At 54.0% G+C, this 17,663-nt stretch overlaps 11 protein-coding genes across 11 annotated transcripts; 7 read left to right on the top strand and 4 right to left on the bottom strand.

Moving 5' to 3' along the window:
- Positions 1–38: 38 nt before the first annotated feature.
- On the top strand, positions 39–446 carry M409DRAFT_19958 (uncharacterized protein; the record flags this gene model as incomplete). The annotated part of the gene is made up of 3 exons (XM_033805166.1): positions 39–79; positions 169–277; positions 345–446. The coding sequence occupies 3 exons, from the start codon at positions 39–41 to the stop codon at positions 444–446; spliced, it is 252 nt and encodes an 83-aa protein (XP_033670436.1).
- Positions 447–983: 537 nt separating this feature from the next.
- M409DRAFT_52081 (uncharacterized protein) lies at positions 984–1,526 on the bottom strand (the record flags this gene model as incomplete). The annotated part of the gene is made up of 1 exon (XM_033811983.1): positions 984–1,526. One exon carries the CDS (start codon positions 1,524–1,526, stop codon positions 984–986), a length of 543 nt encoding a protein of 180 aa, XP_033670435.1.
- A 1,557-nt stretch (positions 1,527–3,083) lies between these two features.
- M409DRAFT_64652 (uncharacterized protein) lies at positions 3,084–3,647 on the top strand (the record flags this gene model as incomplete). The annotated part of the gene is made up of 1 exon (XM_033816169.1): positions 3,084–3,647. The coding sequence occupies one exon, from the start codon at positions 3,084–3,086 to the stop codon at positions 3,645–3,647; it is 564 nt and encodes a 187-aa protein (XP_033670434.1).
- A 595-nt stretch (positions 3,648–4,242) lies between these two features.
- On the top strand, positions 4,243–4,691 carry M409DRAFT_36099 (uncharacterized protein; the record flags this gene model as incomplete). The annotated part of the gene is made up of 2 exons (XM_033810501.1): positions 4,243–4,294; positions 4,360–4,691. Coding segments are annotated over 2 exons (384 nt in total), but the record flags the coding sequence as incomplete, so codon positions are not given.
- A 566-nt stretch (positions 4,692–5,257) lies between these two features.
- M409DRAFT_19955 (uncharacterized protein) lies at positions 5,258–5,768 on the top strand (the record flags this gene model as incomplete). Its single annotated transcript, XM_033805165.1, has 2 exons — positions 5,258–5,335; positions 5,397–5,768. The coding sequence occupies 2 exons, from the start codon at positions 5,258–5,260 to the stop codon at positions 5,766–5,768; spliced, it is 450 nt and encodes a 149-aa protein (XP_033670432.1).
- Positions 5,769–9,756: 3,988 nt separating this feature from the next.
- Positions 9,757–11,082, top strand: M409DRAFT_52078 (uncharacterized protein; the record flags this gene model as incomplete). The annotated part of the gene is made up of 1 exon (XM_033811982.1): positions 9,757–11,082. One exon carries the CDS (start codon positions 9,757–9,759, stop codon positions 11,080–11,082), a length of 1,326 nt encoding a protein of 441 aa, XP_033670431.1.
- A 1,588-nt stretch (positions 11,083–12,670) lies between these two features.
- M409DRAFT_52077 (uncharacterized protein) lies at positions 12,671–13,503 on the top strand (the record flags this gene model as incomplete). The annotated part of the gene is made up of 3 exons (XM_033811981.1): positions 12,671–12,794; positions 12,831–13,257; positions 13,314–13,503. The coding sequence occupies 3 exons, from the start codon at positions 12,671–12,673 to the stop codon at positions 13,501–13,503; spliced, it is 741 nt and encodes a 246-aa protein (XP_033670430.1).
- A 315-nt stretch (positions 13,504–13,818) lies between these two features.
- On the bottom strand, positions 13,819–14,370 carry M409DRAFT_19952 (uncharacterized protein; the record flags this gene model as incomplete). Its single annotated transcript, XM_033805164.1, has 1 exon — positions 13,819–14,370. The coding sequence occupies one exon, from the start codon at positions 14,368–14,370 to the stop codon at positions 13,819–13,821; it is 552 nt and encodes a 183-aa protein (XP_033670429.1).
- A 388-nt stretch (positions 14,371–14,758) lies between these two features.
- M409DRAFT_19951 (uncharacterized protein) lies at positions 14,759–15,172 on the bottom strand (the record flags this gene model as incomplete). Its single annotated transcript, XM_033805163.1, has 1 exon — positions 14,759–15,172. The coding sequence occupies one exon, from the start codon at positions 15,170–15,172 to the stop codon at positions 14,759–14,761; it is 414 nt and encodes a 137-aa protein (XP_033670428.1).
- Positions 15,173–15,449: 277 nt separating this feature from the next.
- On the bottom strand, positions 15,450–15,872 carry M409DRAFT_19950 (uncharacterized protein; the record flags this gene model as incomplete). Its single annotated transcript, XM_033805162.1, has 1 exon — positions 15,450–15,872. The coding sequence occupies one exon, from the start codon at positions 15,870–15,872 to the stop codon at positions 15,450–15,452; it is 423 nt and encodes a 140-aa protein (XP_033670427.1).
- Positions 15,873–17,031: 1,159 nt separating this feature from the next.
- Positions 17,032–17,610, top strand: M409DRAFT_52075 (uncharacterized protein; the record flags this gene model as incomplete). The annotated part of the gene is made up of 1 exon (XM_033811980.1): positions 17,032–17,610. The coding sequence occupies one exon, from the start codon at positions 17,032–17,034 to the stop codon at positions 17,608–17,610; it is 579 nt and encodes a 192-aa protein (XP_033670426.1).
- Between the last annotated feature and the right edge of the window lie 53 nt (positions 17,611–17,663).

The following is a 17,663-nucleotide window of genomic DNA, read 5'->3' as shown; positions in this document are numbered from 1 at the left end:
CCGAACATCCATTCATTTCGAACAGCAACGATCTCACAATGTCGGCCTCATTAGCGCCAGAGTGCAACGAAGTGAAAGAGTAAGCCATCAAACCATCAAAAGCACACCTCCTTTGTTGCCTGCTTGTCACGGTCTCCTCATCAAAACCCATCACTAACCCCATCCCAGACGCTACGACACCTGCTTCCTGAAATGGTACAGCGAGAAATACCTTCGAGGCACCGCGAAGACGGACGAGTGCGAGCCTCTTTTCCGGGAGTACAAAGCTTGCATCGGGGTATGTTCTTCCCACCTTTCCGGCCCGATCTCGAGGGTTCTGTTGCTGACTTGGCTGTTCTTTGTAGAAAGCGCTGAAGGAGAGAGGGATCGACACGATGCTCGAGGAGGCGAGGGCGGATAATGTGGAGAATGACAGAGAGTATTTGAAGGGGAGTAAGGGGCGTTGATGAGGGTGGTTTTGGGTGGTGACAGGAAGGCGAGGCGGCGATAGATGGGTAGATGGGTAGATGGGTAGATGGGTTTCAGCATTGCGAGGCGCTTGGGAGTTGGAGAGAAACACGCTGCTCTGTTTTTCTTAGACTGGCTCTTGTGGTTGAATCTACTCGCAGCTCTGTTCGCGATTATGAGAGGCTCGAGGAGCTGGTTTGACTCTACTCTGCTGTGTTGTGTCCCTAATGCGGGATGGCTCTTCACGGCATCAAAACGACAATCTCGGTCGAGCATGGGACGAGGTCTGTGGGTGGATATAGACTGAAACAGGCAGGGGCATATGAATCGAAGAGGCGGGAGTCTGTTCAATCGCATAGTAATCGCATTGCGTATGGACATCTCTCGCTCGCTCAAACGCTGTCTACGCTACCGGCACCAACGCCAGTCAATTAGCAAAGCCAGTAAATGCTGAGATCTGGTCTCGATGGTAATAATGCAAAACAACAAGCAGAGCATAAAATCTCTTTTCACCTCACTCACAGCGCCAGCGCATTTCAACCCTCATACTCGTCGTCGTCTTCGCCCTCAGCGTCTGTGAAAGCCTCTTCTCCGTCTTCAACCACAATAATCTCCTCCATCTCAATCACCTCAGGAAGCTCACTGGGATCGTACATGAGACCGCACTGTTTGACCACCTCGCGCAAATCACCGCCAAAGCCGCTCTGCATCTTCGGGTCGAGGTGAGCCTCTAGATCTTCGATCAGATCGGACAGGCAGTACTTGATGGACACGAGGTCGTCGCCGAGTGAAGTCTCGCGCAGGTAGTGCTCGAGGCTAGTGAGGAACATGCCCGTGCCGAGGAAGTCGACGGCAAACTGGCCTATCTTGCTTGCTGAGTCGGTCATGTCGAAGCGGGTGAGGGCGGCGCAGACCGCGCCGAAGCGCATGGCGACGAAGATGTAGTTTTCTTGCTCGGTGAGGTAGGCGAGGTACTTGGGCGTTGGGGTGATGCTGATGGCCGTTGGGGCTGGCGAGAGCTTGATGAGCGCCGTGGTGGCGCTTAGGGGGTAAGTGGAGATTGCGAACGTAGAAGACATCTCGGCTGGATTTGTGGTCTGAGGTATGCTGATTGAGTGACTGGTGGCTTGGTCAGTTCGGTTGGTAGGGGGATAAGGTCAATCGTGGAGGTGGAGAGAGAACTTACAGCGCTGGAGATGTGGTAAGAGGCCTGCTCTTGTATGAAGTAATGTGAAAGGGGCCTGCCCGATTGATAGAGAATTGAAGATGTGACAGAAGCTTGATCTGTTGACGGTGTTTGGAAGAAGAAAGCTAACATAGAAGCAGGAAGGCGAAGAGAAAGTATTAGTAGTTGAGGCGATGTTATTGTGCCTATTGTGTCTGTGAGCTTTGTTACCGTTGCTATTGTAACTTAGAGGTGATGTATTGTATCTATTGTGACCGTGAGATCTGTCGTTGTCCCTATTGTAGAGATGGCGCTGGTGAGAGCGGCCGTGCCGATGTCACGCCGACTTCCAAAAAGACATTCAGGTTCGAGATGGCTCGCACGAGGTCATTGCGAAGGCGAATGTTTAGCACCGGAGCACTTCCAGCACGAAATCCCGAGAAAAATAGTCTTCTCAGACTGGTCGATCCACTTGCCCACGGCGTGGTCCGACTCGCAGAGCTGGGGAAAGTAGCAAGTTCAGGAATGAAGGCTATCAATATCGATGTTGAAGGCTGAAGGGTGCGGCGGATCAGACAAGAGCGCCAGCTTCGATGGGCAACCGAGAGCGTGCATTGCTGCTGTCATGGAGTTTATCAAGGCCTCCTTTCTCGCGATGTACCGGAAGTCGTAAAGAGGGTCTCGATATTGGTCTCGCCTTCACAGATTCCTCCTCAATCTGACGGCTTTGCTTGTCGTGAAGCCTGACACACTAAGAGTGAAGTTTTCGGATACATGTATGTTGAGTGGTGAAGGACGATGGAGAGGACGAACATTCACGTCGCATGTCGTCTAACAGCTAAGAAAAGTGGGTCCATGCACACTTCTCATCAACGTTCGACTTGTGCAGGGCAACAGTAACAGCTTCAGGGTTCACGGAGTATAGAGTCGGTGACCTGGATAAGGACATTCTTGTGCCATTCTCTTACCTCTCCTCCTCAAAACTATCGAATAGTGCTACTGCGTGACATGCCTCGCGTGACTACCGCCAACGACCGCGACGGCGCGTGAGCTGCGGAATGACGCGGGCCTTTCACGTTATTTGCTCGCAAACACTTGCTCCCAACAACTAACAAAGCATAGCTATCTGTCCTCTCCAACTCTCGCTGCCTCAGAACTTGCCCCATCGCCAGGTGTCCTCTGCCAAACGTCCAAGTGTCCAGCCGCCAGAAGCTTTAAAGAGAAAGAGCTGCAAAAACGCCGGCCACCTTATCGGAGCTCCTGAAGACCTCGGCGCGTAGCTGTCTCAAGTTGTTGAAGCAGTCGGGAGCAGTCTCATACATCGTTGTGGGTGCGAGAATACCAACCAAGGCAAGAGTACACCTGGGTAGTGCAGCAGTCCAAAGCACGAGCGAAAGCTGGAATTCCGGCGGCTCCCACATTAGAAAGCCACCTTGTACCGGCTAAGGGGATCAGAAACAATCGCTTCAGCATGGCGGACTTCCTCTCTCAACTCTGGGAGTCTGTCTTCACCGCCGGTCCTACACCAACTCTCCTGGTCGCAACCAACGTGACGTTCGGCGCTCTCCAAGTCCTTCTCGCGGGCCTCCTCTTCGCAACCTACAGCATTCACTTCGCCATTCTCAGTGTTCTCTGCGGCGGTCTCTGGTACAGCATCAACTGGTTCGCCGCAGAGATTGCAGCTGCTCAAGCGAAAGAGGTGGAGGCAGAGCGGATAAGGAAGAAGAATGCGAAGGCCGGCGCCGGTAGCAGGGCAGAGGACGAGGGAGCTGCGGATGATGAAGGCGAGGATACAGAGGTCGAGACGGATGCTTTGAAAGCGAGTACGATCAGTAGTGGCAGTTGGGAGCCGAGCAAGGAGGATGAGAGGGTGAGGGAGGAGATTTTGGATGCTATGAGGGTCAGTGGGAGCTCAGCGTCCAAAGCAGCTCCTGGAGATGTGAGAAAGAGGCAAGGGAAAGCTGATGATGGCAACCAGAGTGCGAGCGAGATTAGCACAGATAGTGAGTGGGAGAAGGTTGATGAGAGGTCATAGTACAGATGCTTGGAAGGCTGGATGTCACGAGACCACCTCAATCTGAATGTTATTTCTGACCTTGCTGTCACATGAATTTTCTCTGCACATTTCACCTTTGCTTGCTATTTGCGACATTCAAACACAACTTGGAAGTCGTCGTCGCTGTCGGAGTTGCTCACGTGACCAACTCTTGGCATCATGAAACTTTGACTTCGCGACCCAACTTCATCTCAAGCATCTGCAAACACAACTTTTGCGCCGCGCAATCAGTCACCGCGCACATCCGAACTTGAACACTTTCCGACTTACATCCACCCCCAAAAACCTCACAACCACCGAGACTGTCGAGCGACTTCACCGAATTCGAATCCAGAGAGCGAGAGGGAGAGTGAGAAGAGCCGCGCAAAGGTCAAAAGGCGAGCAGGGGACTTGGACAGCGGGCTATCAAAATACTTCAGACACTCAGAAGCACGCGCAAAGGACGCGCTCACCGCTGACATGAAGCTTGTCAGGTAAGCCCATCCTGAGCCGCGAAGCAAGCGGAAGCGCATTGCTGAAAGACACCTCTTGAAGGCTGCAATCGGAGAACAGGCCTGGCTGACGGGCATGTGGTAGGTTCTTGATGAAATGCACCAACGAGACGGTCACGATCGAGCTCAAGACCGGTAAGTCGATCCAAACGCCAGCCTCCCCAGGCTGCACTTATACTGACATGAGCGAACGCTTCCAGGCACCATCGTCAACGGCACCATTGCCTCCGTCTCCCCACAGATGAACACCAACCTCCGCAACGCCAAGATGACTCCCAAGAATGGCTCTCAGATCTCGCTCGACCATGTCAGCATTCGTGGTAGCGAGATTCGGTACTACATCCTCCCAGACTCGTTGCCGCTCGACACGCTCCTTATCGACGATGCGCCCAAGCCAAAGAACAAGGCACGCAAGGAGCAGGACAAGACTGCTGGTGGCGCTGGTGGCATGAGAGGTGGACGTGGCGGCCCCCGTGGTGGTGGTGGCAGAGGTAGGGGAAGGGGTCGGGGACGAGGTGGTCGAGGATTCTGATGATATTGACGTGAGAAATATTTTTAGGCCGTGGTGCAGGTGCATCGCGTGGCTCTCAGATGAAGACGGTGGGATAGGAACATCTCGGGTACGGAGTCGTGGCGCTGCGATGGAGGATGGAGGCTGGAGAATGGAAAGGGGGCTCGATTGCGCAGTGCACTGAGACACCTGCGCGTTTCCCGCAAACATCAAAAGCAGAAGCGACATGGGAATTGTATGTGCACCTTGCACATGCAGAATACTTGATTTGAATTCAAGACTGACATGGAATTCGGAAAGATCACTTGAATTCTCGTCCATTCCTGCAGACGAGTGAAGGGGAAACGGTAAAGTTTCGCTGAAACATCACAATTCACATGTGAAATTCACCGTTTGCCAAACTTAAAAAGGGCTGTTGCCTCATCGAAACATTTCATTTTCCCAAGACACTCACCAACCGTTCAACACCAACCACCGCACTCTCAACAAGACTTCCACACTCACACATCCACCATCCAACATCCCTACTTCCAACAACAACAAGAACAAGAACAAGACCAACACCCACACCCACACCGACCGCCACCATGTCGCTCATCTTCTCCGAGTCCGAGATCAAGATGCTCTCTCGCGCCTGGCTCTGCGTCGACGGCGGCATGCCCAAGGTTCGACCAAAGCACACAACCCCTTACGACATCCTTGCAACAGACTAATTTGAGTTTCCAGATCGACTACGACCGACTCGCCCAGGAGTGCGGCTTGGCCAAGTCGTCCGCCAACGTCCTCTGGAACAAGCTGCGTCGTAAGCTGGAGTCTGCCAATGAGAATGGCGGCGCGACTGCTGCTGGCGGTGACGGGGATGCTGCTGCTACGCCCAAGAAGAAGACGCCCAAGAAGAAGACGCCCAAGAAGGAGGCTGATGGTACGGACGCCACGCCCAAGAAGCGCGGCCGCAAGTCCAAGGCCGAGATGGCTGCTATCGCCGCTGCTGCTGAGAATGGAGATGAGGATGACGAGGAGATGGGCAGCGCGAAGAAGAAGGTCAAGGAGGAGGAGGGCACGGGGCTCATCGAGGCGGACAGCGACGATGAGGCTTGAGGATGCTTCTATGGCACTGTCGATGGCATTCGGGCGGGGATTTGGGGATGTAATCATGACTCGAACGTGGGTTGGGGACGTGGATATCTACCTTACTCATCGCCGAATATGGCTCTCTGGGTAGACAATTCAAGATGATATCTCAAACTCTTCTCCATCTCAATGCAGCCAGCAATGCTCTCGATAGCATAGACTGTCTCACATGTCGTGGGAGCCTTCTATCTTCCGCTTTTAACTCCTCTCTCCGCGAAAGCCATCACAACCACTCGCCTCCTCTGAAACGACAACCGAGAAATAACACGTTCTCCTCCTGAGTCCTGAGCGGTAAGATTTCTCTCGATTCCTCATCAGCACAGCTTATCTCTCGACAACAATCACAAGCTGGAACTTCCCTTTTCGAGCGGGCGAGGAGGTGCAATCGCTTGGCTGCATCGCGGGAATCTTCATGCATGCATAGTATAGATAGATAGATAGATACATGGGTACGGTGGCTGGACCGGGGAATTCTCTGGTTCGTGGCTGGGACTTCTCAAACACTTTCACATGCTGATGAAGGGTCGACCATAGGATCAGCCCTATTCGCGAGCGCCGTTGTGCGAGCTCGTGCCTGTTCCTGGGATGATGTGTCTCTCTCGGTGCCGACGCCGTAGGAGATCTCTCCGCGTGAGATGAGGTGTTCGACATCTAATCCAGGTGAGTGATCTGCGAAGGCAAGATGCATGTCAGCGGCGGCGCCTGCCAGTGTTCGGGGACCCGTTGGGTATGATCCGACAAAGTATTGAAGTTTGAATGCCGTTCATTCCTTCGCTGACTTGTTGGTCATATCAGCTCTTGGATGAACTGAAGTCTGCATTGTAATCAATTGGTTGAGATGCAATTCATCCGCACATGTGTATCTTGAGCTTTTGCGACGCGGAGTTTCGTTGTTGGGGAAGACGAGTCGAGCACGATTGGGAGGATCAATTGGGTTGGGGTATTGATTACAAGTATTGGCCTTGGTGCAGCGAGGCTACTGCAGCTCTCCGGTTGGTGGCGTTGGGGATTCTTCCGAGCCTGCTGGGGTCCTGTCCTTCGGTGCTTCTCGAACTGTTTGAGATTCAGAAAGCCAATGTAAGGAGCACGAGCTTGTTTGATCTCCCAAGAGAAGGTTCGCGAGAACGGTTCCTGGCGTGGCGTTTTCTTCGTTTCCAGGGGTACATGTAGTACATCTCATGTATTGAAGTTTGATAGATGCCGTCTTGGTCATTTCTACGTGGAGAGAAAAGCCGAGCAGCGCTTTCCACAGTCCCCATGCAGAGATCTCAGATTCGCCGGGGAATTTTCCAGCTAATGGCTGAGCTACTGGTTTGTATTAGCCTGATCAGCGAGGTATGATGAGGTTGACGGAAGTAACGCCGAAACATGAGGACAACCTATCGTCATTGCCGTCGCTTCCAGCAAAGTGAACGTCCCTACTGTTGTGATACCCAACCCCTCGGGGTGAGCACCGTGAGACCCCAGGTTTGAGGCAGATGCAATCTTCCTGAACGGGGTTCGCTAAGCCATAGTGGCATTGCTGTAACATACGCACTCGAGCTTGTGTGGATGCTATCTCGCATATGCGGCACAAGACCCAGATGTTGTCGACGAGGCAAAGGCGTGCTCGAGCCTGGTTAGAGGTCATTTCGCGAAGGGCAGTCGTCTTTGGTTCCAGGTTCCGATAATCGAGTAGGAGAAAAGCCCGAAAAGCATGGCGGTCTGGTGTGATGCAGTGAATTGGCGGGTTCAGTGGATGGGGTAGATCTATAATCCTATTCCGGCAGCCATCCGAAGGAATATCCCGTACCTCGTCGTTGTGGTGAAGGGAAAGTGGCGTGCATATACCAGATAGAGGAAGATATAGGATTGGCGGACAATCACGTTTGCAGCCTGAGGGACATGCTGAAATCAGAACCATGTGTGCTCATTCTATTGGCGAGATTGAAGGTTGAGCAGCGGCCAAGGCGTCCTGAGTCTACGATGGAGCGGACTGTATGACAAGGGAGAAGTAAGGAAGCGGTGGTGGTACCGAAGGTTCGAAATGCCACCCGGCTGCCGTTTCCCCAAGGTGGCTCGTGAAATGCTCGCCAGTCTATCGAGCCACGTGGATCCGACTCCTCTTCTGCTGCAGTGTGAGGAGGTATCTAGCAGCAGCAGCAGCAGTACCTCAGCCTGGGAGGCAGTTGGAGTCTGCTTCGGGCGATACTGCTGCCATTGGGGCTTCGTGGGGAGTCGTTAGCCCAAGGGTTCTCTAGCATAGCGCAAGGAACCTACCACCAAGGTCCAAATCGTTCGTAGCAGCAGCAGAAGAGGAGGAAGCTCCGAGACACGTCTCCGTGGCAGCCAAGCCGCGTCTCCGCTCGCCGCAACGGCGGAGATCGATCGAAATGCGATAAGCGAAGTTTCACTGAGCCGCAAGCGGGAAAACGCGAGCGACGAGTTTGAATCCTTCGCGATCGGGACAGGGCGCCGTGGCATTTGCAACGGCAGGGACTAGCCACTGGTCTCTCGCTCGCCGACACCACCGCCGTCGTCAGGGCCATCGCAGTGCGTCGCAAGCGCCCTCCTTGTTCCCATCGCCTGGCACCGAAAGTCTGAACGACGGTGGAGCCGCTTGTCGCCAGCATCGGGACTTTTCTCACGCCTCTGGGTCTGCTCGTGGCCGACTGAGCCGCTGAGGTCATTTGGCCGCAGGAGCTCATCAATAAACCTTCGATGGGCATCCTCGCGAAATCGCCATGTCAAGGGAAGAGAGGGAGAAAGCATCTGCGTAACAGCACGCCACCGGTGCAGCGTGCCATTCGCAGACACGGCCGGTCTCGACAACCGCAGCATGGATGGAATGGCAGAGACGAACGGTAGGTTCACATCTCGGAGCTATCGCCGCACGGCAGTCGACGCGCCGAAATCTCACTGTGCATTGCATGGCCGTCCCCACGTCAGATGGAGAGGGGCAGGCAGAGGCACCGCTCGAACTGCGTGATGCGTGCTCGTGCATCCATTGCTCGGCCTCGTCCATCTTTCGTCATGGGCGGCAAGCAGTCCATGCATCTCTGATCGCCGGGGGTTCGCTCCTGCCCAAAGCAGCGTAGGGCCATCGAGGAGGATCTCACAAACACGCAAATTTGGGTCGCTAGTAGCGTGGGCGGGTCAAGATCTGGGAGTCAATCTCGTGCCACTCCCTCCGCCAGCCCAATCATGGACGCGCCCGACGGCGGCTTCTCGTCCAGAGCTGCTCCACAGCGGGCAAGCGTCGATTCGTTTGCGCCTGCATCGACGGGCATGGCACAGAGCGAGCAGCTGGCGGGCAGCGCATGGGAGGCAGTCTGCTAGCCCCGTAGCTACTGCAGCGCCGCCTGCGATCGCTGGCATCCTGGCACGATGGCTCTGCGTGAGCGTAGGCTTTGACTCCGCCGACCGCACCGCACAGCACCACCAGCAGCTCCCTTTATCTCCAACGCCTGTCCTCGCCCGCCGCCTCCTCCCTCCCAGTGCTCTCACCTTGCATTCTTCCATACGCCTCTTCTACAAACGATTCTTTAATAGACGACCCCCAAGCTGCCCCCCTCCATCCGCCCACTCCCGCAGAGTCACACCACTCACCTCTCGCCACCCGCCCGGAGCTATTCGCCCGCCCCGCTCACCGAAGCCGCGTTTCGACGTGCAGCTGGTCAGCCCCTACTACCGCGCAACCACCATCTGGTACGTTTACAGATTTCTGTCGCAGCCGTGGTCGCAATGCATCGTTGAAGAGCCTGTAGCTGCACTGCCACTCGTCGAAGACACGCATCGACATGGCAACGCAGCCACTTTCTCAACTATCGCGCGCTTTTTCATAACGAAACAATACACAATCTGCTATTCATCGTCCCAGCACTCGTCTTTGTGGACGTGGCACCCGACTCTGACAACATTATTGCAGTATTGAGCCACGGAAGCTACTTCCACAGGCTCTTCATTGCAATCCCAAATGCCTCCACTCAGGAACCCCCCAGCCAAGCCCATGCGCACAGAGCGTACGCACGAAGAAAACCAGGAGCGAGCATACATTGCCGCATCGCGACGAAGCGACCGCAGCCTCGAGGCACGCGTCGAATCCGCACGACGAGCCTCCGAGATCCACAAGAAACGAACCGGTCGGTCGCTCCGCGTACGAGAGGAAGATGTCATGAACGAAGAGATGTACGAAGAGGAAGACGACGACCTACCTATGCAATACCGACGAATATCAGCTCTCAACCCCAACTTCCTCAATGGCAGACTCAGCACCTACCTGCAGGGTCAGGCCGGCGTGAGGGAGTATCTTCACAACGCCATCTACGCTGCGAACCAAAACGCCCAATTCCAACAGAATCAGTTCTTCAACCCCGTGATGGACCCAACTAGCATGCAGTCTGGCATGATGCGACCGCAAGCGTTCTCGAACGGTATCCAAGGCATGCCACAGTCGCCTTACCCCATGCAAAACCCCATGCAGGGCATGCGACCGAACAACAACGCACACCACCGCGCGGCATCGATCGCCACTCCACAAGAGCTGCTCGCGTACCAACACCAGACAACTAACGCGAACATGAAGCCCAACACGCCGATGCACTTGGACACCCGACGCATGTCAGTACCCGCTCCTGCCATATCGCCTGGCGTGCCTTCCCCAGTGGCATCACACCCACGCAGCAACTCCTCAAGTCACCCACCTACCCCTCACCCAGTTGGTCAATCGCCGTTGCAAGTGCCTACTCCGCGCTCCGCATCTGGCCATGAGCACATGCCGCAGTATCGCGCCAGTGCCGGTGTGCCTCCCGTCTCAGGTTACGACGCCAACGTCGAGGCCCAAATCTTCCCACTGACGACGAAGCTGCCACTTGCGACGCAGCAATTGATGGGCAGCAACGCGACACACCCGTCACAGCTGTCACCCGGGATACCGACGCCGTCCGTCAGATCATACAGCTACAACCCAAATGGCAAGCCCAAATCCGCCAGCGGCGAGAAGACGTCCTACTTCGGTGGCTTGGACCAGACTCTAACACCTGCCGACATGTACTCTAGCCAGTCTTTCAGCAAGATCGAGCCGCAGTCTGCCGTCTCTGCTCCAGCGGGCATGGACGTCTCGTTTGATTCGTTGATGATGGGCGATATGGGCGACGACACGAACAACTTTGGCGATCTAGGATTCGACTTGAACTCCCACGATTTCGGCAACAGCGGCCAGATCACCCCTGGCAGCAATGGCGACGGGGATTGGGGAGCCGACATGTTCAACTACGACGATGCCGCTCAGGAGCTGTCATGATGAAGGTGTGGAATGCAAACCATATCTTCCTTCCGCGAAGGCCTCATGTTCGAGTATGAACGGTTGCATATCAAAAGCTGACCAATCACTGGGTCGACTTGACTTTTGGACATACCTGCCTGGATCTTTATCAACGCCAGGCCCAAGCATTCGCTTCGACAAGTGCGTCGAATACACCACCTTGTGGGATTTTGATACCCCCAGCAAGGAAAAAGTACCACACCATCTTGAAACTTCCTCGAGGCCTTTTTGGACCTTCACTGTATTACTGAGCGAAACTTTAACTCCACTCTCACGTCCGTTTCGAGCACACTACGCTGCTCACGGCCGAGTCGGAATCTGGAATGAAGCAATGAAGCAATGATTGTTACGACCGCATGGCGTTGTGGGGAGTAGTCTTCCTTTCTGAACTTGTGCGGCGTTTCAGTTTTACGGGGAACGGGAGAATGTATCGAGTAGTCCTTTTTTGTCATGACCCGGACGGCGTTGGCGTTCGTTCCGAGGGGTTGATGAGGAAGACTTTTTGTATACCCGATTCTGCTGTTTTGAGTGAGAAGGGAAAAACAAGGAGTTTCGTTGGGGAGATATAGTTTGGAAAGAAAGAAAACGAGATTTTGAAACGCAAAGAGCGTTTATTGACATCTTTTTGCCATTCCCCTCTTCCTCACAATCCTACTGCTGAAATGTCCCAATTGACGAGCATTGTCATGTTTGACCATCCTGAAGGATGAGATGTATACGGAACTGGACACATAAAGTCTTGTCACAGTCCCGACGACACCATGATTGCATAGCCACGACATGATCGAACGGACAACACTACTTCATCATTACTTAGGACGTGGAATACGGCGCTCGTAGGACCAACAGCACCAGCAGCGGGGCGGATCCTGCGGCCAGACCACCACAAGAGCGCACATGAGAGGAGAAAGGACCAATGACCAAGTCTTTCCTACCCACACATCCAACTTCCCCTCAACCCCAAACGACAAACGAACACATGTCCTGGCTCGAAAACAATCTGGTCCACTAGAAAATTAGTCTACGAACCCGGTATCGACCTGCCCAGATGGGACATTGCATTCCACGATGGTGGCGACTGATCCTCTGACGTTAGTGGGTGCATACATAGCTCGCGCGTGCCTCTCCCACTATGTCATCGGATTTGGGTTTGAGATGTCGTCGACTAGCGCTCTTGATTATTTGATTGCTCGAAGGTTTAGACGGGCTGGGGAATAAGCGTTGGAGATTTGGAAGCTCTTGAGGGGGATCCAGGCGGTTGGTAATGTGTTTTCGGCTTTTGAGGGGTGTTGGTGTTTGGGAGAGTGGTTGCTGGGTGGGATAGAGCTTGTTGGGTTGTTCGTCCTTGGGTTCGTTCCTGAGCAAGGCTCTGGAGGCCGGTTCTTCGCCTCATACGTTTTCCTCGAACGGTATGCCGTTGCCGATGGACTCCGATGTGGGCCATTTAACGATGAGCAGAAAGCTAATCCACTCTTCTTCATTCGAAAACATCGCCCTGCTGCAGGGGCTTGTGCTGGTTCAGCTCCCCAGCTATGTCGGCAGTCCACGGGTTTGAATCGGTATGAACATGTCTCTCTGCTGCGATGCGACCTTGGTCTCGAACGAACGGCAGGTCTCCACGCCTGAGACGACCACCTGCAGCGATCGAAGTAATTCTGTCTTGTCGTTTCCAGTCCTGGATGTTGGGCGGAGTAAGCTGCGAAGGGCTGCCATCTGAAGCGGAGCAGCTGCGAAGTCGTCCATCGCAATGCCAACGAAAGGTAAGCGATACCCAGAAGATGGGCTGCGACCCACTGTGCGACCGTCTGTTGGCGGTGCTTTCGCGTCCAGCTCTCTTGGATCAAGCCCAACCTGCTTCAACTCTGGGTGCAACGAAAACGAGAGCCTTTCCAATTGGGATACGGCAGAGATGCCGGCAAAATTTCTCCAGCCCCTGAACTACACTACGCCGCCCTTCGCAGCCGTGTCAGGCGTGGTCGAATATGACGGCACTCCAATGACAACCTCCACACCCACAGAGCCGGCCGAGCATAGCCACAGCAAATCGGTTCTCGAAGGACCTTGGTGGGCAATGGCTGCAGTCATACTCTTAGTCGCCGCCATGATCGTCATGTCGATCGCATGGTGGAGGACGCTCAGAGCGCGTCTCGCGAGGTAAGTCGTCCGGTCTCGACCTTGTTGGGATCGGGTTCTGATATTGCTGTGATAAGTGGATACTACAACCAGCTCGGGCCCGTCAGCAACTATCGGGAATGGCGAGAACGGCAAGCATCCAAGTTGCTCCGTAGCACCACGACTTCGAGCGCCACCCCCAGTCGCCGTGCAAGTGGGAGTCAGCAGAGTGGGATCGCAATGAATCGAGGCCCTTCATCCAGCAGTCCGGACTCCAGCAAAGACTAGATGGGCAAGCAGAGTGTATTGATGCAGCAGGTTGGATACAAGCGTTTGGATAATGACCTGTCGGCATCTGCGCATGTGTCGTTCGGACATCTGTCGTTCGGGAGTAGGATGTTTCCAGGCATGAGCTGTCGATGTGTATCAGCTCGAGGTCATGGACAGCAATGGCACTGCCGCTCGAAGGCAAATCCAGTATTATACGCAGTTCAGGATCCAAAGTATATCGAACCCTGGAGTGTGTTTCAGGGCGTTTGTCCAGTTTTAGTCTGAACCTTTCTCCCGCTCACCGCTTCCAACGTGTATCCATACCCTCATCGATCAATCCTCCTTCCAATCGCTGCGGTAGACCTCCACACCGAACATCCTCCCCACTACCCACGAATGTCCCGCAACACTGATCGGTCCTCCTCTCCACAACGGCAACACCTGACTTCTATCCTTCCTCCTCTTCTCAACTCTCTCAAACAACTTCCCCTCCTGAAACCCCACCACATCCTCCCCCCTCAACAAGCCCGTCTTCACATCCGCCGCGAGACTCCACAACCCCACCGCATCCGCCGCTCCAAACAATCCCTTCTCCCGCCGCGCCAGACTTACAATCTCACTCCTCGTATACTCCTTCTTCTCATCCACAGGCACGCCATGCAGCGGCGTCTCCTTCCACGACACGCTCGGGACGTGGATGTTGAGCGAGAAGAGGCCCGTATTCTTGAGCCACAGGTGTCGACCAACGGCTACACCGAGCGCGACAGGAAAATCGAGGCCTAAAGCGAGGTTGCCGCGGATGGAGTCTTGCAGGCGGATCGTTTGCGAGTCGTGGGGGTTGCGGTTGGAGTAGAAGGCGAGGAGGCGGTGGAAGGGCGCTGTCATGGTTGGGAGGTTTTCAAGATGGGGAGGGCGGGAAGTCTTTGAGCATGAGGGAGGCGGCTGGTTTGCTTGAGCTTGTCGTTGATGTTGTGGAAGGGGAAAGGCGTTGGTGGTGGTGATGATGTCGTCGATGACCTCACGATTGGTGATGTTGTTGGCGTGGGATGAGATGTACGCAGAGGATGCTGGATGGTGCGGATTCACTTCACTTGACGCTAGTGTTGGAGCTAAATTGTGACGTTGTGAGATGGAATGTTTAGAAAGTGTGAGGAACAGATGGCCGTCCAGCGGCCGCTGGTTTTCAGTTTAGGTAGTGACTTGCTAATGTACATTTGAAATGCATGTGATGGTCTCGCTCATCGCTTGGTACTCGTCTCTCCTGAAGCCATGCTCACTCATTCGCACACTGAAAACGCATGTTGTTGCCGTGGCCATATTCACTGCCTTTCAGGCACTCTCCCTGCGACTTCGAAGAGTCACCAGCGCAATACTCGCCCACAGCCGCCCAAGTACAATAGTTGCCCTTCGCGATAGTGAAGGAGAGCTTGTCCGGATCTGCGGCCAGCGCATCATCACGGCAGCTAGCCCAGGTTTTGCCGTCATCGCTCTTAACTTCGCAAGTCACATCTTCTCCTGGTTTACCGGCGACGAAGCATTGTGGTGAGGTGTTGTCTGAGGTGTACTTGACGTGGCTGTCGCCCGTGCAGTCTTGAGTTTCTGGGTAGATGATGAGCGTCCAGAGTAAGGCGTAGTTGGTCGTGAGAGCCAGGATAGTGAGAGCTGTGATGAGAGAGTTGAACTGCATCTTGGCTGGTGAAACTGGTCGGTAGTCCTCGGGTTGTTGTCGGTTGGGTGTTGATGTTGAAAGAGATGTAATGGTGGTTTGGTGAGATCAGTGTTGATGAAGGGACGATTGAAAGGGGCAGGTGCAATCCGAAGACCGCGTCAGATGTTGCCGGCTTGTGAAAGTATTTGCAAGAAGTTACGACTCTGCCAGAAAGTCGTAGGAAGTGAAGGTGGGGTGCAGTGTGTCGGATAGGCCAGATGTGGAGCTTGATGTAAATGTGAGACTTGTCTCCACCTCACAATTGGGTGCTGCCACACTTGAAGAACAGCTTTTCAGCCTCGTAGTCCGAAGCGTCGAAGCAATTGCCCTCGCCGTACTGGGTAGCGCTTCCGGCTCCGGTACAGTAGTGGCCCCATTCACACTGCGTATCAGCCCCAATGGCGAACGCTCCCATGTGCATGTAGTGGTCGCATGCTCCGAAGGTGACGCCGCCGTCGGTGGTGTAGGCACAGTTGGCATTGTCAGTTCCAACGCCAGTCGTGATGCACTCCGAGGGGTCTCCAGAACCTTGATAGGAAAGGTAGGTCTTGCGGCAGGGGCCCTTGGTGCACATGCAGTCGTCCATGGTCTCGTAGAAGGTGATGGACCAGGAAGCTGCTGTGGTGAAGAGAAGGAAGAGGGTGGCGAGGCCAGTGAAGAGAAGCTGGTTGCTGATCATAGTGTCGTCGTTGGTGGCGGTGGTATTGATAGTGTTCGATTGCTTTGTTTTAAGCTCAAGGGGAGTGTACTGTGTAGGCGGGTCTGTAAGTCTCAATTAGAGAGTAGTAGTCGAGAAGAGGAGAGACGTCAGTCGCAGAGGACCTTTAAAGGTTCACATTGTACCTAAGCCGAGCGTTCATCGCATGTGTCTGTCCGGGCATCTGAAAGTCAACACACTGCAAAAGGGGCATGTGAACTCACGACCAAAACACAAGCCATTTGACGAACATATTGCGGCGCGCTGCTGGGCTCTCGTGGAAGATGACATATTCTGATGTTGCCCCTGAAACCCCAAGAATCCGTCGTCGACTGACCTCAAGCTACGGATGGACCTTCGTACTGGAGATCTTGAACTGTGCGATGCGCGGCGGTACATCTATCAGAACCTTGGTGGATCCCCTTGATCACGAGGCAGACTGTCAATGGAAGAAGCCGCTCACCCTAGCCTTGATTGCAGTCTTATAGACATTTTGATGTCGGAGTTATTCTTAAGATAATATTCTCGTGAGGCTGAGACTGGTGATGAGGTTTAGTCTAGACGCATTCCTACTCGGCGTAACCCATATCATGTTCTGATCTTGGGTCGGTATACAAGAAGTCTTGAAAGCAAGATGAGCTTCATGTGCAACCCATTGCTGCTTGTCGTTCCGCTCAAAGTAGACTGGGTGGAATCGCTATCCCTCGATATCTGAAAGCGACGAAGCTCTCAATCATCCTTTGGATTGCTTAAACAGTTCACGCGCAACGGGGATAAATATCAGCTCTGAGTAGAATGGCGCGGGCGGATGTGTCTTTCGCAGGGCGTAATGATTCATCGACTCGTTAATTGCATCGGCCCGCTACGTCCGCAGTAGCCGCGATCCAAGGCTAATGTCCTTTGTCGTGGGTATCCACAGTCAAGACCAGGCTGTGCCATGGTTGTGACTCGAAAATTCAAGTTGATCTCGACTGCGATGCTTTGCACGATCTGCTTCTTTCCAGAACTCCCTAGGCAATTGCTGCAATGCCTTTAAGCTGAAACGAGTGAACTGCATATTCAAGTCAGCCACAATCGAATCTTCCATCCTTCCACTTCTGATCGCCAACCCAATCTTCAGCCTCGGTGCCACAGAAGCAAAATGGAGTCCGCAAAATCGATACTCTCGAAGAAGAGGTGGGAGAGAGGCGAATTCTTCATCTCCACGAACCCTGATCTTATACCAATCGCTTCTCTGGCCGGGATGTTCGCTTCCAAGGAAATATACTGGGCTCAGCCGATTCCTGTCCAGGCTGCGCGAGAAATGCTCGACAACTCTCTGACGTTCGGCATATATCATGTTGGAAAAGCTGATTCGACGGCCACCGAAAAGACGAGCACCTCAGACAGTACCTCGGCTGGACCGCATGATCTCGTTGGATTAGCGCGCTGCGTGACCGACTTCACGACCTTTGTTTACCTGACAGACGTTTGGGTCCACAAGGATTTCCAGCAACGTGGATTGGGGCGATGGCTCGTGAAGTGCGTAGGAGACGTGATTGACGGTATGCCACATCTGCGTCGGTCCATGCTCTTCACCTCAGACTGGGCCCGCTCCGTGCCATTCTATGAAGAAATACTAGGAATGGAAGTGATCGAGACTAGGAGGAACGAGGGAGCAGCCATCATGGAAAAGAAAGGGCCTGCACATCCTGACTTTAGCAAATCAAGCGATGCATGATAACGATCAGTCACAGAGGGCGATGCGCTGCTGGTTTACTTATTGAGACGTCT

This window comes from Zasmidium cellare, assembly GCF_010093935.1.
Source record: "Zasmidium cellare ATCC 36951 unplaced genomic scaffold M409scaffold_9, whole genome shotgun sequence".
NCBI lineage: Eukaryota > Fungi > Ascomycota > Dothideomycetes > Mycosphaerellales > Mycosphaerellaceae > Zasmidium > Zasmidium cellare.
This window is presented reverse-complemented; position numbering and strand designations above follow the sequence as displayed.